This window comes from Colossoma macropomum, unplaced genomic scaffold, assembly GCF_904425465.1.
Source record: "Colossoma macropomum unplaced genomic scaffold, Colossoma_macropomum, whole genome shotgun sequence".
Classification (NCBI taxonomy): Eukaryota; Metazoa; Chordata; class Actinopteri; order Characiformes; family Serrasalmidae; genus Colossoma; species Colossoma macropomum.
This window is the reverse complement of record NW_023494804.1, coordinates 15,907,929-15,935,237: the sequence shown is the minus strand read 5'-3', so window position 1 is coordinate 15,935,237 and position 27,309 is coordinate 15,907,929. Positions and strand designations below refer to the sequence as shown.

At 37.4% G+C, this 27,309-nt stretch overlaps 1 protein-coding gene across 1 annotated transcript; it reads right to left on the bottom strand.

Annotated features, from left to right (window-relative positions):
* Positions 1-496: 496 nt before the first annotated feature.
* sfrp1b (secreted frizzled-related protein 1b) lies at positions 497-26,007 on the bottom strand. Its single transcript, XM_036595669.1, has 3 exons — positions 25,274-26,007; positions 15,178-15,258; positions 497-1,146 (listed from the first exon to the last, which is right to left on the bottom strand). Exons 1-3 carry the CDS (start codon positions 25,755-25,757, stop codon positions 824-826), a joined length of 888 nt encoding a protein of 295 aa, XP_036451562.1. The 5' UTR covers positions 25,758-26,007; the 3' UTR covers positions 497-823.
* Between the last annotated feature and the right edge of the window lie 1,302 nt (positions 26,008-27,309).

The window sequence follows — 27,309 nt, the reverse complement described above, 5'->3', positions numbered from 1 at the left end:
TCACCACCACTGTAAAGTAATCTGAAGCATTGCACACCAAACCACTCTGAATGATTATGTTTACATCTCAACCACCTAATTATGCAGATATGTTGAGTTCCCCTTTAAAGGCACCAAAAAAGATCCTGTTTAATAACATTATAAGTGGACCTGGGGGGGGGGTGGATTATAAAATGCAAGAAAAATGTATGATATGGGCCCTTTAAAATAAATGATATTATTTTTAATATGACCAACTAATAAGGTCTTTTTTGACTTCAGACTTTAATAATGAAGTGAATAGCAGTAAATTATTGATGTATTATTGTAATATATGACCAGGTCTTTTCTGAATTAGATGATAATATGGTCCCTTTATATAAAGAGTGATTGAAGATGCAAAGCAAATTATGAACGATGACTCAAGAATTATGACACCAAAGTCACAAATCATAAAGCAGATATACAGCTGTGCAAAAATAAAAATTTTTAAAGCAGGCAACGTAGCTTTGGGATGTGGAATTATGACTGTTTTTAATTGTTATGGGTGAACGTTTAAAAAGTGTAAGACAGACAAAGTAATAATATTATGTTGGAGGCCTTTGGCCCTCATGGTTAGATTCAGCTATTTGTTATGCAAATGCATTCTTGGCACACTTCCAAGCTGTAATGTTTTTTTTTCTCCATCGCTGGAGTGCAGATGAACCACCGGCTGCCCCAGCGCTTCATCGTAAACTCCACTACAATGCAAAACGCGACACAAGGCTATATAGCGATGACAAAACAAGAGTACAACTCCAATCTGCATTATTATATTACATGTGTATGGCTATTGAGCGGTCAGTCATTTAAAAACCGTTTCATATACAGGACATTTGTGGCTCTTCAGTTTCTTCAGAGCCTTCTTGACCTCTTTGCTAGATTTGTCCCACTTGTGGATTCCAGTCAGTAGGTACCGCTTCCCCGCTTTACGGCCCATGATTAGGTAGGTGTTGCCCAAATTTTCCAGTTGTTGGCAAGGACAGTCTGCTCCATTCTTCAGATACAGCACCAGCTTCTTCAGCTCCTCTTTATTTAGATTTCCAGACACTGTTTTCCTCCTCTTCTGCAGGATCAACTTCTTATCCAAGTTCTCTATCTTTGCTTCCTTTATTTTGGTTTTGATAGCTGTAATGGAAAAAGACAGCAGTTAGTCTGATTTATTTGAAGTTTGGGACATGACAGCTGTTTAGTTTTGTAGATAGAAACTTCAATATTCAGATAATTTTGCTTTTAGTGTCACTTTTATTCACTTTGTTATCTATTTGTATACGTTTTTTCTTCATTTTGCAAATGTAAACTGTAACTGTATAGTTTATTACCATTGTTGGCAAGTCATAAAATGTTACTACTGAGAGAGGCATTTACCAAAATAGTTTCCAGTGTAAATATTTAGAATATGTAGAAAAACATAACTGAAATCACCTTTAAAAACCACACCATCTCTAAACAGGAAAATAAAAAATGCATGCTAATATTACATTTTATGCCCTTTAAAACACTTCAGTCGTTATAAAGACGTTTCTAAAGAATTTCACAATCCCTGTTCTATTACTTTGCCATGAGTACACTGAAAGGCTGGCTGGTTTTGATAAATGTGCTTTATGTCTGAGCCAAGATCTCGCTCTAGTTTATGCCTTTCAGATGCCGTTCTGTGTTAATTGTGCGGCGCCGAGTTGTGAGATGTACCATATTCCACCACCTCAAAGGATTTACGAGGGTAAAATTCTTGGTCGAGAGACAAATTGGAGAATATGCTGGACAAAAGTATTACTTCTCAGTTTAAATACCATGCAACAACAACAAAAAACAATTAACAAAAAGAAAATGAATTCAGAGACGCCTTAATATTGAGCCCTGAGGCATCCCTTGATGCTACTTCAGGCCATTAAACTATGGTAATATTTCTGATATTTTGAATGATGCCCATACATAACCAAACACACGGAAGTAAGCACAGTCTTGGGGTCGTCAATATGATGATATGTTATCTTCATAATGAAACACATTTGAGTCGTGAGTATCAGTATTTTCAGCACTTTTAGAATAGTGAACTGCATTAGGAATCAGAAGGACAGATTTAGACTGATTGTAGGGAGTCTGTAAACAACAACAGCCAATCTTAATTCATTTATTTATCAATGGAAAACTAAATTTAAAAAAAAATAGTTTGATGTAGCATGTAGTATGTAAACACTTCAAAAGTTTCACTATGTACTATTCACTTCCCATCCATACAGTCCATACATGGAGCTGCAAAAGCAGCCTGGTTTGATTTAATTAAGTTTATGATGTCACAAAAAACAACACATTTGCATATCCTGCATATTTGGCCTACAGCAGTTTAGTCCCACCCACTCACACTGAAGTTATAAGGTGTGTTTCAGTCTGACTGCTTTTTGAATGAGGCACAATGCAGGGCAGCCAATCAGGGCAGAGGTCAGTTACATAAATCAGTCTTAAAAGCATAAGGGATAAAAGAGAGGATGTCAAGGACTGTTTTTGAAACATAATATAACACAAATGAAATAAAAAAAAGAAAAAAAAGTGGTTTATGGCTAATTTAACAATCGTATGATTTTTTCATCTGTTCTTTTTTTAACAGTTTATTTTTTCAAACACTGAAATAAAAGAGATGACTGTTTTTCAGCTTTTTGAAATGCGATGCTGCTGTTTTGCTGGTGAGTTTTTAGCAATGTTTTGTTCTGCGCTAAGCTGCACACTTTGCCAGTGTTTTTCTATGACTAATTTTTCATTTCTGTTTTATTTCTGAGTTCTTTATTTTATGTTCTATCAGTTGTACAGCACTTGCTTTTAAATGTGCTTTAGAAGTAAATTCGACATGACTTTGATGTCATGTCGTTGCCACATCGGCCACCCATAGCACAGTACGCCGGACGAGTGTACCAACATCAAGCATGACAGCCAGTTTTGATTTGTTACGGCCGCACAGCATGACACGCAGCTGCAACAAGACACATTCGAAAAGAGGCAGGCTGACAAAATGCTGGAGCTGATATGGAAATGCGTGCTGTGGGGAAACTTGAGGTCACCGAGTCTCAAACTGCAGGACATCGACCAGTGTTTTTTTTCATTTTTCATGGATTTTTTCATTCCCCTGGGTTACATCTTAGCATTAATGACTGTCATCTGGTATCTTGTCATCACCGTTATGATCCATTGTGATGGGAAAACCATGTGCTGCTGAGATGGATGAAAAAATAAAAAATTGCGTTTTTACCAATATATCTGTTCTGCCAGCTCTGCCATTAGAGTATAATAATATTTCATGACCGATTGTTACAACAGATGATCTGGGAACGACACCATCAACAGTTCATTGATGAGCCCAGTGCTAACGTTATTCTTGTGTTAACAGTCATAACTGAGGCATTAAGCAGTTGTGATGGATGGGAATTAAAGGGTCATATCACAGAAAATATGCATATACATACACTAAGCTGTAAAATCAGCCTGTTTTATAGTCATTGTTTTTGTGATGTCACAAAAAAATACGAATTTACCCACCTCACATCACTTTTATATCCTCCTATTCAGCCTACAGCAGTTTAGCCCTGCCCACTCACACTGACGTTATAAGGAGTCTTTCATCCCGGACAGCTTTTTGAATGAGGCACCGCCAGTCAGAACACAACTCATTTACATATCTCAGTCTTAAAAGGACAATAACAAAAACAGCCTGATTAATTAATGGTATAAAGAGAAGCTGGAAAGTGGGCAAGTAAAATACTTGCCGTGTTCCCCTATCATTAAGTAAATCATTCATGCTTCCCTTGTTCATTAAAGTTGCGTAAAAAAGAGATTTGACCCCTGTTAATGACATATATACTACTCTGCATCTGATTCTTTAAACTTTCATACAGCATGAAATGAATGCAGATTTGAGTCCAATCTGCCTCAGTGCATGAAATCAAGTGCCAGCCTCATTTACATATCATTAAAATGAAGCATGTCCTAATTCACGCAGATATTTCACCAATCAAACAACAACATTCAGCAGCTCATGAGCCAATGGCTGTGCTTGTGGGCAGAGTTTGAGGTTGAGCAGTGAGTGCACTGCTCCCCCTACAGACCAAACTTTATAGTATTAAAATTACGACTACAGGAAAGAATAAAATGTGAAATGTGAAAAAACACCTGTTTTTTTTAAGATTATAGTCTTTTGTGATTGTGTAGTGTGATTATTTTCCTAAAATATCATATTCAAACACTGTATTATTGCAGTAAATAACACTAGCTGTGTTGTGTATTGTTAATTTTGTGGGTGGAGTATAAAACAAAAGCATGTTGTAATACAACTATAAATGGAACCTGCTGAAATAGTTGCAGCATTTGTTTTTATCAATCAGCATGTAAAATAAGTACATCCACTTTTGTACTGGGTTGCCATGTGCACAAATTATTAGCATTATTATGATTTTATATTTTTATTCTTATAATTGGAATTATAGATGATACTGATAATATTTTTGGTTAGTCAACTGCAATCTAAACTATTATACTTAAATGTACGTGCACTCCTACCGGATGAGAGTTTAATTGTACAGATACACCAAAGATTAAACTGATGAATAACAAAACTGTTGGTAAAATTTGTGTGTGCTCAGATTTGATCACAGAATTTCTTGGTCTTTATAGAAACAAAGGTTACTAACTGAAATATGGTGTCCTTGATATGTGCATGATAATGAAAGCTGAAGCGTGATGCTTCATCTTTGCCGTTTTATTATGAGAAAACCAGCGAGAGCGCCCCCTTCTGGATGTTTGCAGATGTTAACAATCAGCGCCTCCTATCATCTTCAAACTCTAATCATCAACAGCAGATCTATTCAAGCTTTCTTGACTTGACAGTCCAAACAGCATTTAGTGTAAAGACCTATTAACACCATTCTTATTACGTTTCTATGGAAATATATGCAAATTAGTCTTTGGCCCAGTGTGAAATGTCCAGCGTTTAGCAGCACAAGAATTCCTCTGATATAAATTAATTGACTAAAAATGAACTCTGAGTCAATGACAGTTGCACTTCTTGAACACAAACGTGTAGAGAATGTAAAACGTTTGTGTATTAATATGTACAGTGAATTCACTGCATTCTTAAAAATAATTTGCACATTTTCTCCAGAATGTACAGTAGCAACACATACAGTTGCTCATAACGTTTACTTACAGACGACAGTCTGTGCAGACTTACAAACAGCTCGCCCTGTCAACAAGCCAAGAAAGCTATTGTCTGAAAGAAAAACGCTCCCTGGGTTTCGTCGCAAAAGGTCCCATGAAATTGTTGCCGTCAGCAACCGTACTCAAACTTCCTGACACTGACAACGTCTCAAAACCTCTGAAAAAAAAGCGAAGGAGAAAGAAATAAAAAAGAAAAAGGCCTAAGCTCCATCCACATCACTGCTCCTTAGTTACTGGAAGTGCAATGGGGGCCGTGGTCGTGCTTTTCGTAAACCAAGAAATACTTGCATTTCTGGTTTCAATCAAATAATCCGCAGTGCATGTCACCGTGACCATGTTGTCCTGTAACGAGAGGGGAAACAAACTTAATCTATTCGAGAAGTAAATGCGAAGAAAAAACAACGCCTTTGAGCTCCGGCCACTTGGGTCGCTTTAAGGAAACCACTGGCAGCGAGACGGCAAAAAACGCACCAATTCGAAAGTAAACAGCGGTGCCACACGGCCCTGCGTGTTTATTCTCTCTGTACACAGACGCGCCGCTGCGCTGAAGGGCCACATGTCCGATTCACGCACCCCGCACCGCTCCTGCTGGGAGGGACCTCAGCGACCTCACTGAGGGCTCAACAGGCCTCAGTCAATGTATTCTAAAGAATATTACCAGCGAGCAAAATTATTATTGAAAACAAATGTGCGTGGAGGAAACTCGGCCAGGCACAATGACTGTATGTGAAACAGCAGATGGAATTTTTGATATCTCTGACATTTGTCTTCCAGTTTGATCTGTTTTGAATGTTTCCATTAGTAGCAACATGCTGAAAAGTGCTCAGGATGAAGAACATTCTCAGTTCACAAGTTACAGCCTCTCGCATTTCTGTATGCATTAAACAATATTAGATTATTATACTGCTATGAGTTGAAATATGGTTTATATATATTACAGATGTAAGGTTTTACAGTTTTGCTATTGCAATTCTTTGGAATTTCTATGTGCACCACTATGCTCATCATAAACGCTATGCAGTTGTTATGATTATTGCAGCTAAAATATATTTTATAGACCCTCTGTCAAACACCAGGCCCTAGGGCCACATCAGGCCTGTGGCACAATCCTGTCTGGCCCACCCACAAAATTCTTTACAATTTTTATCAATATTAGCCAGTTTCACAATGTGCTGCACCATGATCCCCAGCATGCACTGCAATGTAATGTGCACTCTTTCAGCCAGTGTGTCCAGATCAAGCAAACAGCGAGGTTTAAAAGACCCACTTCCTGGGGGTATTTAAAAAAAAATTATATATGTTTATGAAGTAGTGTTAACATATTTTTTGCCATATTTTAAATAAACACAGGCCAATTCGGGTCACCCCTGGTTCATAGTATATTCATACTGCTAATAGTTTATAGTTCATTCTCAAGGCTAATATATAGTTTATAGTGTTTTGGGAAATCCTCAGTTTCTGTCAACATCACTGCACCAAATATATACAATATTCAGTTATTTACACTGCAACCAATTTATGAAATCCTTGAAGTTTTTATATGTATAACTACACTAATTATTATGATTCTTAGTTTAGTTCATATTAGGGCCCAACCAATATATCAGGTTTATTGGTACTGGCCAAAATGGCCTAATAACCTGCCAATAATCAGCAACTCTCATGCAATCTCATGATGGCAGAGCAAAACCTTAGACCAGGGGTCTCAAACTCAAATTACCTGGAGGCTACTATGGGGCTGATGCAGAGAAACAAAAATGTCCCATCATTTTTTTCATATGAATTTTACTTATAATATACACTCATTTAAGCATGTTACTTTATGTTACTTATATAGTTGTTTACAATGTTTACAAGCAAATTCTAGGTAGTAGTAAAAGTAAAGTATTAAAGTAGTATTAATACACAGTGTTAAAAATATTCGTTTTCAATTAAATCAAGTAAACTTACATTGAACAGTACACCTATAAGACTCTTATTTTGAAAGCATTCTCTTCTTTCTGAACATAAGTGAAGTTATTGAGAGTGAAGTTGTTAAATCGGCCATCTCAGTGGATTAGTTTGATAATTCCATTCATTTCTTAATTCTGGTGCACTGTATCTCACTGTAAATTACAGTCATGCATGCTCAGGGTGCAGCGTTCATGCTGCGTCAGGTTTCTGCATGAACAGTTCCTCTTGTATGCAGCATTCTGTTTCTGTGTTTAACAACATGATCATCAGCCTGAGCTGGGGTTGGGTATTAAAGCAATAAGCCAGGAGAGGCTGTGCGTTACTGAGATTTTATCACGTGGAAGGGTGTTCTTAGGCATGATGCGAAGCTGAGTAAAACTCCCTTCCCTGTGTTAAAATCACTGTAACGCACAGCCTCAAGTGGCTTATTGCTTTTCTAAAACAGCAGCCAAGATAAAATTGGATAAAATACACATTTTCACAATGATCGACATAAATAAGTATTCCGCCAATTACCTTAAGCATATGGTATCGCTGCCAAGCAACCATGGACTCCTGAATGAGGAGAAGAACGTTCGGTCTCGTCACTGTATACTGTGATCATTTCATGAACTTTTTAACTTTTATAACTTTTGTATAGCAATAAACACACAATAACATAGCACTGTTTAATGCAAAAATCTTTGTTTTATAAGTACTTTTTGGTCATCAAATTACCACTGTGAGTCTTATTCTGGTCTTTTATGGCTGGATAGCTGTCTGGCAGCATTGCCAGATGGCCGCCTGGTGAACAGAGTTTCCTATAAAGACTTTGGTATAGTGCAGTATTTAAAGCTAAGCTAAGAGCTCCGCTCACCACACATTTAGCTTCACCGATATGGAAAAGATATATATTTCAAATGTGTTTACCAAATATAATTTTGTAATATATGAAAATGGCCAAAAAGAAATTGGTTAGATATAAATTTTAAATGCATTTATCTGTATTTGTTATTATCTTTGTTCAGCTGTATGTAATAAAGGTTACAGATGTAACCAAACTGTACTGACTTCTGTGATCTGCATTGTACTTTACATTAACCATGTATGTATGCAGTAAGACACTCACACACAATGTATTCCAAATAAACAAGATATCAAATCATAACTGCATTTTCACAGAGTATCAATACCTACAACACTCGCTTTTGCCATGTTTAAGGTTCATTTGCTAATATTTCAAATGAAGATACTGGAATACAAATTAATTTTAAAAGGGATCAAACACTAAAGTGCATTAGACAGGATTCTGGCTGTTTTCATACATTTTCAAATGGATTTTATAAACACATATATATATATACATTTATTTTGGTACGATACATTTCTATGTGTAATATTTCCACATACACTTTAAAATAAATGTGTTTTATAATATATTTGATTATTATGGAAAAATATTCTGAATACATTTTAGTGTTTCGGAATGTATTTCAAATATAAAAATACATGTCCATATTTTTTTTTCCTCTCTGTGCCTTCAGCTTCTCTAAACAGGCATCATTTTAGCCTCAGTTAGCTAGAACCAAGTCTCTGCTATGCACGTTTGACCTGCTAACTAAGCTATTGTTAAGCTTAGCTAAAACACTACAAACTCAAACACCACAGAACAGGTTCCATTTCTGTTCTCTGTCTGTCACTCCACTTCTGCTCTCTCAGACATTAGTTTTTATCATCTACACTTGTGTCAGCAGAGCAGCAGTCAGTCAGAATCAGGGCTATACTGTGGTGTGTGTACGTTAGCTCTGTTAGGGTCTGCAGCCTGCTCGCTAAGCTAACGCTAAGTTAGCCATTACAAACACCACAGAATAGCTTTAATTTCACTTTTCTTCTCCTTCAACACCAGATGCTTGACTTCACTCCCTCAGATTGGAATCATTATCATCTAAACTTGATTTAGCCGGTCAGAATCCAACATGTTCTGTGGTGAGCGGAGCTGTTATCATGCTAGCTAAGCTAATGCTAACCAGCTCCTCTCTTCTAGTTAGCAGCACTGGTTAATATTCATCAGACAGAAAGATAGATAGTTTAACTTTTACTGAATGATGGCTTGATGTGTTAGTGATGTTCACATATTTGGTGACCATGTAAGTGAACTAAACATTTAGATTATTTTTGGTTTTGAAATAACGCATGATGAGACAGCACCAACGCAACTCTGCAACAGCTTCCTCCTCAAGGCAGTCAGATTATGGACCACACTGATGCCTCCAATGCCCACCTGAATTAATCTAGACCCTTTCTAACCTCCACCTCAGACTGATCACACACACCTTTACCATCACTGCATTGAAATTCATATTCTTTAACTATTTGAATCTGCTGTGAGATCTCAGTCTTTCTGTACTGTTTACAGGGAAAGTGTTTGCACTAGTTCCTTCATCACTAACCTGCTGCTTGATGCCAATCCATGCATGTGTATGTTTTATTGTCCTGTCTAGTATTTATTGTTCTGTATGTTTATTGTCTAGTGAATTTTTTTGCATATTCCGCACTCTGTTGTGTGTCTGCACTCTATGTAGTTCTGCGTAATATGCTGCTGTTGTGTGTTTGGGGCCTGAAGAACGACCTTTCGTTCCAATGTATACATATTATATAACGGAATGACAATAAAGACAGCTTGACTTGACTTGACAAAAAATGAAAAATATGGTATAAACCCCCCAGTATATTGCGGAGACGGTTAGAAGGTATGAAACAAGTAGATACCACCAAACCACAGTCTAAGCTGATTTTTTATAGCCTTTTGGGCAACCAGTCACAGTGTCTGCTGGGCGCAGCCGATCTAGCGAGAGATGTAAATATTTAGCTGCAGAAAAACAAACAGAAAAAAAAAGATTTGCCATCCAGATTTAAGGATAAGTAGGAAATAAGTGACAGGCCATACGAAGCTGTCATAGTTAACCAGGGGGAATTCGGGGGTCTGCCTTAGACAGTTGTACCACTGAGGCCCCTCTGTTTAACTATATGGCAGTAATACACACTGAACTGGAGAATCCAAACACTAAACAACATCATGGTTAAAATAACAAACATGCAAAATGTATCTGAACCTCATTTTATGCGCTGTGACATTTATATTACAACCCCATTTCCAAAAAAGTTGGGACGCTGTGCAAAATGTAAACGAAAACAAACTGCAATGATGTGCAAAACATTTAAACCCTATATTTATTTGAAAATAGTACAAAGACAATATATTGATCGCTAAAACTGAGAAATTTTATTGTTTTTACAAAAAATATATGCCAATTTTCAATTTGATAGCAGCAACACGTTAAAAAATACTGGGATGGGGGCACGTTTACCACTGTGTTGCATCACCTCTTCTTTTAACAACACTCTGTTAGTGTTTGGGAACCGGGGAGACCAACTGCTGTAGTTTTAAAAGTTAAATGTTTTCCTGTTCTTGTTTGATACAGGATTTCAGCTGCTCAACAGTTCACTGTCTCCTTTGTAGTATTCCTCATTTCATAAAGTGCCATATGTTTTTAGTGGTGACAGGTCTGGACTGCAGGCAGGCCACTTTAGCACCCAGACTCTTTTAATACAGAGCAATGCTGTTGTAATACATGAATGTGGTTTGACACAAAGTTGTCATCTGGATGGTAGCATATGTTGCCAAAACCTGTATCTATCATTCAGCATTAATGGTGTCTTCACAGATGTGCCAGTCACCCACACCATGTGCACTAATGCTCCCCTAGATGTGAGTTTTATAGTTTTACTGTCTTTAAACAATTTCCTGAGCTCCTGTCACCAGCACTGCACTGACCCTAAACAATATTCAATTACTATAACTCTCACAGCGACATAAAGTTTATATATATTATAGATGTGAGAGTTTTACCATTTAGCTTTGGCAAAGGTCTTTTTTTAAATCCACAAACTTCATGTTGATTCATGTCTAATCCATCATATCTTTTCATATCAGGGGCCTGTGCATACTGAGAGAAATACGCAGCACTTCAAACTCGCTCCAGTCTCAGGAATTCCACAGTGAAAACTTCCAGATCTACGCGCTGGAAGTCGTCCTGATGTCGTACACCAACATCCATTCTCTGATAATCAAAAACAGGTTTTAGCCTTTCCTCACTCACAAACACCACTCGCATCATCTCACTAGTTTAACCATTAAATGGGTTCTTGCGTGTTACGGCTGCTTTTCACTCCTTTCACTATCTCCAAGAACAAAAAGCTCCACTGGTGGGGTTCTTTAGGGCTTTAGGAGAACCATTTGGATGCCATGTAAAACTAGGCATAAGCGATCTGATGATATATATCTACTGTGATAAATTATTACAACAGATATATCCTATTGTGATCAATTAAATCACATCACATGTTTTTATTAATATACCACCTGTGTTGTCAGTACTCAAAGAGCACAGACAAACTGCATGTTTCATTAACCCTTTCATGGCCAACAGCTAAATTTAGTATGATGAGGAGAAATAATAGATCAGCAATCGCCAACCGGCGGACCGCCGTCCTGATGCGGTGCCAGCAGAGCATTTCATCGGACTGACCCGAGCACTTGAAAATAATTCTGTAGGTTGTATTTCAGTAACATATGTGCACATGAATCAGCTTCTGCAGCAGTTCTGTGTTACAGTTTGTCCAACCACATGCACTTAGATTGGGGCCCAGTCTGAGCACACTGAAAATCTGAGATTCATTCATCTAAACCTAGTAAATAAAAAGAGAAACTTTTAGAATTTTGAACATTTTTATACAAAGTAATCATGAGTAAATGTTTATAATTCTACACTATTTCTAGTTCACTTCTCAAATTTGAGCTTTTCGTGGCACTGACCATTTAGGCCTTTATACAAAAAGGTCCAATTTTCTCTTCTCATGTCTCGTGCAGTGAAGCTCGTGTTCAGACGACTCTCAGGTGGATCTGATCTGTTCACCAGAGGCTTTTGCACAAACTAGCTCAAGTGCATGCTGTCCTTAAACGGGGACACACCACCAAATACTAAGAAACTCTGAAATTTGTGCTTAAATTTCAAAGATTCTACCCTTCACACAAATTGTTAAGCTGATAATATCATTTGTAATTAAGAAGTTTGTATTAAATTAGAAAAGAATTCAAAACAGAAGCATTTTCACTAGTGGTCTTAAACTTTTAGAACCCACTATATATAAATTACTTTTAACCGAAGGCAAGTGAAGGCTGAAAACAGAGTGTTAAAAATAAATGAGCAGAGAACTGTGCATTTATATCCCTGTTTCAAGTTCAAAACAGATGAGTCTCATCTGTTTAGAGTCCGTGGTGCTGGTTACAAGTGAAAATCGCTTCAAATTAACCTACCAACAGAATTCTGTTCTGAAGACAAATAAAATAAATCCAAGGCTCAACATGAAATATCCACCAGAGTGCTCGTCTATTCCTGACAGCACAAGAGCATGAAATGGTCATTAAGAATAATAGCTTTTATTATTGTTTACTTTGATTAAATTTAATTTTTATTCATTTTCTTTCTTTTACCTTTACAAAAGATGAACATTTCCTTGTTACATTATAAAAATGTGTATCAAAATATATTTGATCTGCCTTAAAATTGTATTTTTTTTCAGTCTGCTGGACTGATCATTATTCAGACCTTCGTGAGCAATAAATTTGATGTCGCTGGTCTTTCATAAGTACAGTTTGAGTCATAGAGCTTGTCTTGATTAGTCTGAAGAGTATAGTTATATCTTGGATGAGCACCTAACAGTGCACAGTTGATTTCTTTGGACTACATAACATTTATCTAGTTTACAGTTAATTCCTCAAAGATAATGTCTAGCTCATAGTTTATTTTTGCAGTTACTATCTAGTTTATATTTTATTTTCACAGCTAATATCTATATGACAGTTTATTGCTCGAAGATAATATCTAGACTACACTTTATTCTCACAGCTAATAGCTAGATTACAGTTTATTCCTCGAGGATATTATCTAATTTATAGTTTATTCATGCAGCTAATATGTAGTTTATAGTTTATTACTTGAAGATAATATCTAGCTTATAGTTTATTTTTGCAGATACTATGTGGTCTATAGTTTATTCTCACAGCTAATATCTAGTTTATAATGTTGCATTGTGGGATTACTGGTACATTGTACCTGTTGTGTACTGTGAAAGTATTTTGATCTGTTTTTGTCAGGCCTGTGTAAAAACACATGAGATTTGGTAAATAATAAACAAGGAATGGCTCTGTCTGGCTCTGGAACAGCCGTAAAACCCCTAAGGAACAAACTTTATGGATATGAATTATTCAGCACAGTTAAAGGCCAGGGACTTTCACACTCAATCTTCCTTCTTTAGTGTACTATGAAGGGATTTGACTGCGGCTTTGTGCGTGTGCGTGCGCGCCTGGCAGAGCTGTTATCATTGTTAATGTTGGCATGCTCGCTCCGAAAACTGCACAGAGAGCTACAAAACAACTCAGGAGGCAGAAACACTTCTGCAGCGTCTGCATCCAGAATCCTCAGAAACCCCCTTAAGGTCGTTTTAACAGCCCCTGCGTTTAATAATAGTAATTAAGGAGTTTTTATAACACACTGCAGGACAAAAGGTCAGAAGCAACACTAACACTGCATTCACAGTACAGAGAAACAAGGTAATTTCTATACTTCGCAAAAATTCACAATACAAACATTATAAATTAAAAAAAAGCAAAAGAATCTTTATACTACAAAGATATTTACAAGTATTGAACATAAGCGAGTGTTAATGAGTTTATTGTTAAAATTAAATTGTTTTTAAGCTGTTTATATGGGCAGTGAGGCTGTTTTTTACAGTAAAAACACTATTTAACATTGCAGTAAAAACAAATATACATAAATACAGTAGTCAGTAGTGAGAATATGTTGCTTTCAGTAAAGTTATGAATATGTAGGTAAGAAGATCACAGGTTTGGTTCCTGACTTCTTCAGCCATCGCAGCGATTTCCATCACCTGATTTACTTTAATGAAGGACTGATTAGATAAACGAAGTATTGGATGGTGACTGTAAATACTGGACAGATTTGGAAATGCTGAGCTCACACACACCAATCACAACTGTTTGTTTTGATTGTTTATTTGTTTATTTGTATTTATTCTAAAGTTAGTGGGTGTACAAATAAACGCCAAATAAACCGCTGTACAGATATTTTTCTCAAATGCCTACAGTCTTAAAAGATGGTTCTTCATGGACTCTTTAGTAAAGGAAACAGTCCTATTTAGAACCATGAGTTCTATATAGAACCATTTGTATGCTTGAATGGCTCTCTCCATGGTGAAATGGTTCTACAGATTGATGGAGAATGTATTGTATATTGTTATAATGACAAGACTGTACACTCTTAAAAAAGATGGTTCTTTAAAGGTTCTTTAGCCAAGGGGTCTCAAGTCATTCTATATAGAACCACAAACACTCAAAGAACCATTTGCATGCTTAATTGGTTCTTTGCATGGTGAAATCGTTCTTCAGATTGATAGAGAATGTGCTGTATATGGTTCTATATAGCATCAAAAAGGGCTCTTTTATCATAACAAGCCTGACATTAGCAGAACCCTTTTTGGTGCTATATAGAACCCTTTTCAAAAGGTTTCTGTAAACCACATACAACACATTCTCCATCAATTTGAAGAGCCATTTCACCATGCAAAGAATCATTTAAGCATGCAAATGTTTCTAAATAGAACTATTCCCTTTGCTAAAGAACCCTTGTAGAACCATCTTTTGTAAGGTTGTAGCTCAGTGATGTATAGACACGCTTGCTGTCTGTGAGTTTACTAATTTAAGCAATAACGATGATGAAGCACATTTTACTCATGTGCAGCCAACAGACACATTTGAATCATGTTAAATTCACAGCGCTATTTCTGTCCGCTCTGTTTACGGGCTCTGTTTTTTCAGATTAGCTTTGTTTAAAGGCTCTCTTGCTGATTATAAATGTAACAGTGTAACGAAGAAGGTTCTCTTACCGAACTCACTGGCGCACATGTGTTCCAGAATGACTTCTGGGCTCATTTCGTTTTCACATGGAGGACACGCCGGGCTGTCGTCTGCAGGAACACAAACAGACATCACATTCTGATTACAGGCAGGTTCACAGTGGAGGGCTTCCTCTTTAGGACTCACTTAAAACTGATATTCAAAAGCACTATTCAGTAGATCTGAACAATACACTGTTTGGTGCATTGTTATTGGCCCTGGCCCTGATGTATTTCGGTACAGATTACTGACCACCTGCTAAAAACATGTAACTGAAACCTGCTTCAACTGAAACTCTGCACTGATTTGTGCATGTGTGCAGTCCATCATACATACACACACACACACACACGCTAAAAGATCATCAGCTTGGTTCAGAAGAGTGGCAGAGAAAGTTACAGAGGTACCTACAGCAGCTCACACTGCTAAAGAAAAAATCTGCTCTCAAATCTTCAGGCAGGAAAACATCTTTTCGACATTTAGATCTGATTAGGAAACCATCAAATGCATTTAGAATTAGCCATTGGTGATCTGTTCAAACCATTTGGATCCTTTACACTATGATATCAACCCATCAAACCCATCATTGGTGCAGCTCCTGTGTCTGCTCCTGGTGCAACTTCCACTGACCTCCAAGTCTCCTGTTCTGCCTCTGGCCTCCAAGTCTCCTGCCATGCTGGCCTCCCAGTGCCCTGCTCAGTCAGCCTCTGTCACTGTGCCCTGAACTGATCCTGAACCGGCCTCCGAGTCCCCTGACCTGCCGGACTCCGGAGAGCATTGCTGAGGTAGCACTGGGTGCCGCCCAGTGTTCTGCAGCCCTTTTCCAGTGCCATATCCACAGTCTCTTTGAGTGTTGGCTCCACACTCTGTTCCAGAGCCATATCCATGTCTTCTTCCAATGTCAGCTCCATGCCCTGTTCCAGTGCCACATCCATGTCCTCTTCCAGTGTCAGCTCCATGCCCTGTTCCAGTGCCACATCCATGTCCTCTTCCAGTGTCAGCTCCATGCCCTGTTCCAGTGCCACATCCATGTCCTCTTCCAGTGTCGGCTTCACGCCCTGTTCCGTTGTCGGCTCCACGCCCTGTTCCAGTGCCATATCCACGTCCTCTTCCAGTGTCGGCTCCACGCTCTGTTCCAGAGCCATATCCATGTTCTCTTCCAGTGTCGGCTCCACACCCTGTTTCAGTGTCGGCTCTTTGCTCAGTCATGTGTTCAAAACCCCTGTCTCATCATCAGTCGCCTGTCCAGTCTTTTGTTTTCTTTCTGTTTGAGTATTTTGATCTTTAGTGTTTTTTCTTTGTTTCATAACTTTTGTGGATTCTTTTTTATTATGGATTTCAATAAAAAATGTGGACATGTGCTTGCAACTAATGAGAGTAAGAGTTTACTTATAGATCAGTTTGCTGCTATAGAACCAGGTGTTATTCACATCTCTCTGGGAAAACGCTGCAGATCTTAGTTCTGCCAAAAAATTTAATACTTAATTCTCCATGTTTGGCTGAATATTATGCTGTGACCTGCTGCTGTGGATCGAGATTCTTCAGAAATCTCTCCTGCCAGCAGTACCCTCCTCCCCCTCTTCCTCAAATTACAAACAGTTCAAATGTACATGTGACAAAACAGTGAATCATGACAAAAGGAATTTGCAGAGCTCACCTTATTTTTAATAAAATATCTGTAATCTAATGTTCTTTCTTACTGTAACTGTAATGAAATACAGTTGTTTTTTGTATCCTGATTACATAACACTGTATTGACACTTCCTGTTTCTCTCATAATACATGACTACTACATACCAGAGGGCACCAGTGAGCGAGTCTTCAATGAATGTGGAGATAAATGGAGCTAAACAAGGAGAATTTAGTCTAACACTAAACATGATGAAAAGGCAGAAAAGATGTTACCCTGTCTGAGGACATTACGTTTGTCATAAAATTCACATTTTATTCAAGGAAATAACACGTGAACCTAAACATCAAAAAAAGAAAAATGTAAGCTGTTTCTAGCTATTTAAATATGCCTTTAACTTAGGAAAGTTGAAGGATGTTTTCCGGTAAAAATTAGTTTTGGGGCAACAGGATGCAAACACTCCTGCTAATGAATGCTGATAGGTTAGCATTACTGCTACTGAGCACTGTTTGGTTAGCATTACTGCTACTGAGCGCTGATTGGTTAGCATTACTGCTACTGAGCGCTGATTGGTTTGCATTACTGCTACTGAGTGCTATAAATAGTGGTTTTGAGTGCCATAGAGAAAACTGTGGTTCAGTGCTGTAGACTGTACAGTTACGTTATGAATTCAGACTAGGCAAGTTTATTGTTTATCCGGGGGGAGGAGTCTAACACTGAACACGATGAAAAGGTAGAAAAGAAGACTGTTACCTCATGTAAAGCATTCATTTTGTCAGAAAATTCATATTTTATTCAAGAAAATAACACAGGGCCCCCCAAGTTCAGTGTTGTCTCCCTTATGGGAGGTCTGGGACCTCCCTAGTCCCCCCCCCACCCTCAATTCGAACCCTGCTATTGTGGCACCACTGTAGGAGGTGAGGAGGCATTTTTACAACAGATGAAGCGGCAGTTATGTTTTTCACTTTGCCTGAAGTGGTCACAAAGGCTATAGAAAAACAACTTCTCTTTCTCTAAAGAACCTTTGAATGCATATTCATTTTCCTTCAAGAGCCCTTTTCCTTCATTATTGCTGTGTTTTTTGTTTTTTTGTGGGTTTTTTCTCCTGAGGTTCACTAATAACATTTATGTGGTTTCATGTACCAAATTTTGTAATTCATTTTGACATGAACATTTTCCAACCTTTAGGATTAAACATGCTGCTTTCATTACTGTGCCTTTAAGACTGATGTATGTAAATTAGCTCTGTTCTGATTGGCTGTACCTCATTCAAAAAGCAGTTCGGTCTGAAACACTCCTCATAACTTCAGCATAAATGCTGTAGGCTGAATAGGCGAATGTATGTATATATGATGATGGTTTGTGTGACATCACAGAAACAGTAAACGTTTTTTTTTTAACTTAGTTGCAATAAATGGACTGTATGGACTGGCAATATGTTCTGAAGTTTTAACAATGTCTTCATACTAACATCACACGCTTTAGTTTTTAAAAGGGAGAAACATTTAGTTTTTCATGATATAGGCCCTTTAAAGAGCCACTTTGTTTGCAAGTTTAAAGACCCTCCTCATAATGTAAAGGTACTTTTCTAGTTAAAGGGGTTTTCCTAGAATCATACATGGGAACCCTAAAATAAATATGGATCATGCAGCTTTTATTAATGTGTTTTTTATGTATATACATATTTGTATTGCATATTTCAACCATAATATGTAACAACATTATTGCAATCTAATATTTACAGTATTTTAACATTCATTCAACAGATTGAGAATACATTGTACATGGTGCCATATAGAACGTTTTTGACACTGGTTCTATATGGCACTAAAAAGGGTTGTTCTATTGTATACAAGCTTGACATCGTAACAATAGCAGAACCCTTTTTGGTGCTATATAGAACCATATGCAACACATTCTCCATCACACTGAAGAACCATTTCACCATGCAAAGAATTATTTAAGTATGCAAATGGTTCTTTGAATGTCGAGGGTTCCATATAGAACCATTGTCTTTACTAAAGAACCCATGAAGCACCATTTTTCTAAGAGTGCTGGGAGGCTTTGTTCTGAGCCTTTGATCAATAGTGTTTAATTATATTGAGCCTACAACACCACCTAAATATCTGAGAGTGCAGCCTCAGTGAGACCTACAGCGGAGCTGAAAGTTTCCATCAACATTTATATGTTGGTCTGAAGTGTTTAGTGCAAACAGAACATCAAATGCAAAAATAACCTAAATATCAATTTTACATGCCTTAGGATTTGAACCCTGCAGCTCTTAACAAAAGGTGCTTTAATATTTTCCACCAGCGAGAGCATCAGGCTGCTTTACTTTATTACTGTTTGATATATGTGCCCTTTGTAATTGTTGGCTGAGTAATAAAATGTTAGTTTATCAGAGGACGTCTGTAAAAATGCCTTTACACGTCTCCTCAGTGACAAAACTCTCAGATAAACTGATCACAGGACCAGTGAGTTTCTAGGGGGTTGTATTAATCTTAGCAGTGTTCAATATTAGATCTGTAAAGGGGAATTCCACTGATTTTTAAAAATATTTGCATATTTAAATAATTAAGACTGTGAAATGGTTCAGATTTCTTTACAGTCATGGTGATAGGAACCAGGGGTCATCATGACTACAACACAAATAAAGACATTTTATTTACTATCCAAAACCACCAGTGAACCTACACGTGTCTTCTGAGCTTTATATGGAATGATGATGATGGGAAAATAGTGGAAAATCTGAAATAATAAGTTTTCTTTGGGGAATATTTTGTCTCACAGCACCCTGCATATTATGTATCCCTCCACCATGAACGGATTTTAAGCTTCTCAAAACTTGACTTTATTTTCTTTCTCCTTCTGATAGTGCTCTCGCTGGAGGCAAAAGGAGTCGGCATCGTACCACTCAGACCAAGTAAGTGATTCAGTCATTCTTCAAAAGCTTCCATTTGTCATTTGGAATGTGTTTAAATCCTTAAAATCTCAGTCTTTTTACATACTAAGGCTTATTTTTTAGTAACTATAGGGGCTGGCTGAGCCATTCTTAGATTATAGAAATGTGTAATAAAACTTTGGGCCCACCGGTGGGCCCTGACTGTTTAAGGGGTTAACCAATAGTCTCCCATATGCGCGCTATGAGATCAACTTAGAGTACAATCAGAAGTCAAAAATCTTTTTTTCAACGTGAGGCAACAACTGCCTGAAAATCACAGAGATGCAAATCCGGACGGAACTACAATGATCAGAGCGGCGCCGAGTTTGGTTAAAAACAGGAGGTAAATCAGCCTGTAATGTTCTCAGAGGAGGAGGAGAAAAACACAGACATTACTGATCCGAACGACAATAAAATCACTGAGTAGTGCCTGTAAAAGAGGACATTATCCCAAAACAGCATACACATTTACATCCCATCTGAGACGGCCTTATATAGGGAATTCCACTGATTTTTCAAAATTCCTGAATAGTTCAGTGTGTGAGATGTAAATGAAGTGAAGTTTTATTTACTATCCAAAACCACCAGTGAACCGACACGTGTATTCTGAATTTTATATGGAATGTTGATAATGGGAAAATAGTGGAAAATCTGAAATAATACATTTTCTTGCATGTATCCCTTCACCATGAATGAATTTTAAAATTGCGTTTCAGACTAAAACTATTATTCAACAGCATATGTTGAGGCATTAAACTCTTCAGACGTCTGGTTCCTATCACCATCACTGTGAATAATTCTGACTCGGTAAGTTTCTCTAGAACAGAGCATTTCACACCAAAACACTCTGAATGACTCTGTTTACATCTCAGCCACAAAGTAATGCAGAAAACTGATGGAATTGTCATTTAAGATAAAAGTTCTTGATTCCACATAAAGTAACCTGGTTTCGCATACTAATATGACATTATTTGACTGATTCTGTTCTCCTCCCTCTCAGTGAAACTCTGCTGCTCCATAACAGGACTCGCCAAGAACAGGACTTGTTCACGTAGCCGCCCAAAAGTGTGTGTATATATATATATATATATACATATACATAAGTTACCATTTTGTGCAATCAGCAGCGATACATAAAAAAATCTCCATTCAAAAACTTTTTATGATATTGAGCTTTTCTTAAGTGAGGCACAAAATGAAACTAGTAAGTCAAAATGTAGCCATATCTACTTCTCTAAATCTAAACACACTAAAAGTCCTCCATCCAGCAACCAGGAAAAAACCCTGAGAAAGCATCCAATTATGTTATAGCCAAACACTGCACAAAATAAAATAAAGCTTTCTGATGGCACATAATATCGTTTACAATGTAAACAGAGTCGTTCAGAGTGGTTTGGTGTGAAATGCTCCGTTCTAGAGAAACTTACCGAGTTAGGATTGTTTACAGTGGTGGTGATAGGAACCAGACGTCCACCTCTAAAAGCTCCTTCACAGAAAATTATTACATGAAATGGTTATGAATTCACTGCCTGATGTCTGAGACATTGTTCTACAATAGTTTTGAGAAGATTTTGGTTCTGAAAATTCATGCATGGTGGAGGGATATATAATATGCAGGGCGTTGTGAGGCAAAATAGTCCCCAAAGAAAACTTATTATTTCAGACTATTTTCTCATCATCAACATTCCATATAAAACTCAGAAGACTCGTGTAGGTTCACCGGTGGTTTTGGATAGTGAGTAAAATGTCTATATTTGTGTTGTAGTCATGGTGACCTCTGATTTCCATCACCACCACTGTAAGGAAATCTAAAGCATTTCACACCAAATCACTCTGAATGAGTGAACCATTCCAAAGAGGTGAGACTACATGTTGAAATAAAATAATTACCTCTCAGCACAAAGAAAGATAAGACCACCTCATAGTTCAGCTGTATGTAAAGTTTGAATGCCGCCAGTTAAATGACATCTGTTGTTGGTTTTCTGGGTGAAAACATCCTCTACAGAGAACACTAACAAATATGGCTTTTTCAGCTTTTTCATTTTGGAAATAGAGAAAAATAAAACATAAAATATCACATGTGCCATAACTTTTGCACAGGCCACATTTTTGTTTCTATTTTCTTCCCAGTGTATTAAATTCAGCAAATAAACAGTAAGAGTATAATAAAATGTGTGTCTCTACAGAGGATGTGTAACTTATCTACACTCAGAAAATTTGGCTGAGGTGCACAAACTTTTGCATATGACTGTAATTCCTGTATAATTACCGGCTAGCTTCTAATATTACTTAATAATTAATAGCTATAACTATATTTTGAAGACAAATTTTGTAAACTGCTATGTTAGTCCTTCATCTGGATGGGTTTGTTCTTTTCACTCTCATAGAGCTGGGCGATTGATTGAATTGTATTATGATTTTGGAAATTATTATTGATCAGTAATCAATTATTGTGCCATGTTCTGTTTCACAATGATGCTTTTGTTTTGTCTTGTGTTATAAATCCAGTCCACCCATATTCCATTTTATTTATGTCTTTTTTTTTACAGTGTTTTTCCATTAAATTACATTTAAAGTTCAAGGAAATCCTGTTATAGATCAAGCTTTTTTAAAGGTCAATCAATTCATGATGTTTCCAAAGTCAGTCAATAATCATGTTAAGCAATCGTGATCTCACTATTGACTAAAACAATCGCGATTATGATTTTTGCCATAATCGAGCAGCCCTACTCTCTAGCGGAGAGCAGACCTTATATAGCCGAGTTTATTTTCTCATTTGCATATTTACCGGCATTCTTTCCTGGACTGAAAATCTATGCTACAATCTTTCCGAGAGGCGTTCAGGGGACGTGTGTGTGCAGTTAAGTTGGTAATGTCCTGTTTGTGTAGTCTATAATTAAGTGCAGTCTTTTTCTATTGTATACAATTTTAAAGGAACCACAGATTAGAATGATTGTACAAAGGGAACTTGCATAAAGATGAAGAAAAAACACGTGGCACGTTAAGAACGATAGTTTGCATGACACTGGCACTTTGCGATGTTCAATAATATCAGTTAGCAGCCCAAAGCTACCACACATAATGAAATAAAACTGCTGAAGATAAGGCACGGATCAGGATATGACTACCTGAGTGCACACAGTAAGATCAGCTGAATGGATATAGAACAGTAGCTTCCTGTAATATGACATTATAGCTCTGAAAATTCTGCTTGTTTCAGACATTATTTCTTCAGTCTGCCAATAAAAATGGCTTTTTTACCAGATAAAATAGCTTAAAACTAGTTAAAAGATCTAGAAATAGGCTGAATAACCTCATAATATTCCTACAACAGTCTCAAAATATTAGACATATTGAATAGATCTAAGATTATTTCACTTGCCAAGATAATTTTCCAGTGTAAGTGCACACAGAAAGACAAGACTTTCTGATTTGCATAATAGTGTACTGTAAAAACTTGTGTCTCTTTACAAGAGAAGGAAAACGTTATTAACTTTGAATGGAAGGTGACGGAACAAGATTTTTTCCCATTTAATTTTGGATTATTTCTATTGGTCTATTAGTAAAATAAAACTACACAAGTGCCTGATTGCACAAGATAAGATAATAGCACACAAAGATGAAGCTACATCATAGTGCATATTAACACAACTCAATTGCACACAATTAGATACGTCTATGTATAGTCAAATAAAGCTACCTGATTGAACGTAGTAGGATAAGATAATTTGACTGCATATAGTAAATTTTCTCCTTTAGTTCTACATCACTGAAGCTCAGCAGCTGCTTTTTACATTGTTTAAAAAATTCATGATGAATGGACCAACAGAAATGCTCCAAGATTGCTTGGAATAAAACCTCTTTACAATTAACTTACCTTAAAAATTAAGAATGTTTTGCCTTTTTGCATAAAGTCACCATGTTAGTCATACTTATTTTTCTTTAGACAGCAGTGATTCACTATATGTGAATGTAAATCTACCTGACTGCACATAAAAACTGATCAAACTCTCATTTTACTCTTTTATATGATCTCTTTTAAGTGTCTGTTATATGTCTATATTGAATTTTAAATATCGTATTTATTTTTTTATCTATCAGGTCTAAGACAGGCACTGCATAAATACAATGTAGTAAGATAAAACATATAACACATATGTGCATATAGTGCATATATTCTCCCTGACTGCATAAACGTACATTAGGTTATCTGACTGCACATAGTAAAATAATAACTACCTAACAGCACATAGAGATAAAGCTAATGATTTGACTGCATACAGTAAGGGTAACCTCATTGTTTACGCTAGATCCTCGCTGTGAAAGCAAAGCCTCATATCTCCAAAATGGTCATTTTTAATGTAAGTTAATTTAATGGGATTTTTTAAAAAGCCTTTTTGGACCGTTTCTGCTGGTCCATTCATCATGATATTTTGGCACAGTGTAAAATGAGCCTGGTGTTTTTAAATCATGGTAAAAAACTAAGAAAAAGGGCAAAAATGGAGATGCAAGGTTTTGTTTAGACAGCGATGATACGCTAGTTACTAGTGATATACACACAAAGTGACCTGACTGCACTTAAGATAGTCTGATACATATATTAAGATTACACTCACTGATAATGTGTATATGTATTTATTGTATCTCCATTTTTGCTGTTTATTTTTCGACATAATTTAAAAATACCTCCTCTTCATATTGTGATAAAATAAGATGATGAATGGGCAAACAGAAATCGACAAACATAATTACTTGGAAAAAAGTTCCATTAATCTCCATTCAGCTAGTTAAGATATGTTAAGAGTATTTTTTTCTTCTACTGTAGCGTTATCATTTTTTTTTTTCGTTTCTCGATCTCTCGATCTTGCTTTATGCATTGTGCTAAAACTTCATGATGAACAAATCAAAAGAAATGGTCCAAAATTACTTGGAATATTCTTTTTATTGAACTAACTTTCATTACAAGTTACGAATGCTTTTTCTTCTCCCGTAAAGTTACTATTTTGAAGACACAAGGCCTTTTTCTGTGGTACACTCTTTAAAAAGATGGTTCTTCAAAGATCTCTTAGTAAAGACAATGCTTCTATATAGAACCATGAACACTCAAAGAACACTTTGCATGCCTAAATGGATCTTTGCATGGTGAAATGGTTCTTCAGAGTTTTGTGCTATGCTTGTAACAATAGAAGAACTCTTTTTGGTGCTATTTAGAACCATTAGCTTTTTTAGGAGTGTATATAAGACAACACTCTTTGCATATACTAAGATAATGTGATGGCATGCAGTAACATAGAGCTGTCTGACTGCACACAGCATTGCAAGACAACCTACATTTCTTATTTAGTCAAGTTATCTGATTGCACACAGTAAAATCTTACTAAAGTTAAGATAAAGCTTGGTTAATAGACCATAACCTGCATGTACAGTAAAATAAAGCACAGAGTGCCATAACACTTTTTTGCACAGAGGTCATTCTGGCTTCACTAGTGTGATTAGGTCACCCCGGCTGACCCACCTGGTGACGGAGGCATGTCCGTAGTGTTGGTGGAGATGCACAAATCATCCTGCGGGAACTTGCTGCAGTTGAGCATCTCCGGCCAGGGGAAACCGAACGCCTCCATGATGGGGGTGCAGCTGTCCCGCACAGATTCGCAGAGCTTCCTGCAGGGGTAGATGGGCCTGTCCAGGCACACAGGGGCGAAGAGGGAGCAGAGGAAGACCTGCGTGCCTGAGTGGCACCTTTTGTGCACGAGGGGCACCCAGCTGCCCGCCTGCTGCTTCACTTCTGCCATGGTCTCGTGCTCCAGCAGGTTGGGCAGCAGCATGCGGTGGTAGCCCACGGTGTAGCACAGCCTCAGGTCCTCTGGGATGTCCATGCACTGGGGACTTTTACCATAGCTGTCCCCCAGGTCCTTCCAGCCGAGGTACTCGTACTCGGACGTGACCAGAATGGGCACTAGCATGGCCAGCACCAGCCTGGGGGGCCAAAAGATGCACATGGCACGCGCAGAGGGGGGCTCGCACAGCGTTATAAAAGCCACAGACTCGTGCTTAGTCTCTGAATCTCTCTCCCTCCGAGCTGCCTGCCTGCCTGCCTGCCTGCCTGTCCCTCCTTCCCCTTCTGCTGACTGCTTGTTGAAAAAGCAGCAAAGCTGCAGGGCTCCAGCTTCTGCACTCTGGAGCAACCAATGGCAATGCAACTGGCACACTAGCACACAATTGCTCAATCAGTTTGAAAATTGCCCAATCCTGCTTTTTTTCTTCTTCTCCTTCTCTCTTTTTTTCTCTCTCGCTGCCTTCTGCTGCTTCTCCTTTTCTTCTTGGCAGGGAACAGGAAAGATTTTGAGCTGCATAAAACATTATCTGAGAAAAAAAAACAATGTGATGCCAAGAGGATAGAGGATATAAGACAGGGGGAAGCAGATTCAGAGCTGCAGGAACTTCAGTGGCTTTTTCTTGGACGAATTTCTTCCAAATCTGAGATGAGGTAATGGCAACAAGAAAACATGTTGGCTGATTTGAGCTAAATCTTAACATCTAGTTTTGAGTTCATTTTAAAGGGCCTTTATACTTCATTTTTCTTGAACATCTTTTCCAGACTCTCTTTTTCCCAGGCTGTTTTGTTGCTGTGCCTTTAAAGCTGATGTGTAAATGAGCTCTGTTCTGATTGGCTCTCATTCAAAAAGCAGTTTGGGCTGAAACACTCCTTATAACTTCAGAGTGAGTGGCGGAGCAGAACTGCTGAATGCTGAAGAAGTATATTTAAATTAGTATATCACATAAACAATTAATTCAAACCAGCATTTTGCAGCATATTTTACATGGCAGCATATTTCATATGGACTGTATGGATGGGGGGTATGCTTTGAAGCTTTACATGCTACTATTAAAGTCTTTTATTCAAGAAAAAGTGAGGAAAATGGATGATATAGGCACTTTAATAAATTTGGATTAAAACAGGCTATCTACAGTATACAGTTCCAGTAAGGATTAGTTAATATGAGTAAGGTTGAATAAATAACACTTTCATTGTTGTATTAACTTTTAGAGTGCTGAATTGATGTTGTCTTACAGGACCAGTTTCCCAGACCCAGATAAAAGGGATATTACACCAATTTTTCTAAATTTCTGCATAATTAAGTGGTTAAGATGTAAACAGAGTCATTCAGAGTGCTTTGTTGTAAAATGCACTGTTCTAGTCAGTATTGTTTACAGTGGTGGTGATAGGAACCAGATGTCCACCTCTAAAAGCTCCCTCACAGAAAATTATTACATGAAATGGTTATGAATACACTGTCTGATGTCTGAGACACTGTTTTACAATAGTTTAAAGATAAGATTTTGGCCTTAAACATATTTTTTAAAGTACATTCATGGTGGAGGGAGACATGCAGGGTGTTGTGAGGCAAAATAGTCCCCAAAGAAAACTTTTTTCAACCTTTTTCCCATCATCAACATTCCATATTAAACTCAGAAGACACCAGATTCACTGGTGGTTTTGGAAAGTAAGTAAAATGTCTATATTTGTGTTGTAGTCATGGCAACCCCTCG

Coding starts and splice junctions, on each gene's coding strand:
- sfrp1b (XM_036595669.1), bottom strand. CDS start 25,757: ATGTGCATCTTTTGGCCCCCCAGGCTGGTGCTGGCCATGCTAGTGCCC. Junction 15,259..25,273: donor GGACATGCCTCCGTCACCAG/GTGGGTCAGCCG, acceptor GTGTTCCTGCAG/ACGACAGCCCGGCGTGTCCT. Junction 1,147..15,177: donor CATGTGCGCCAGTGAGTTCG/GTAAGAGAACCT, acceptor TTTCCATTACAG/CTATCAAAACCAAAATAAAG.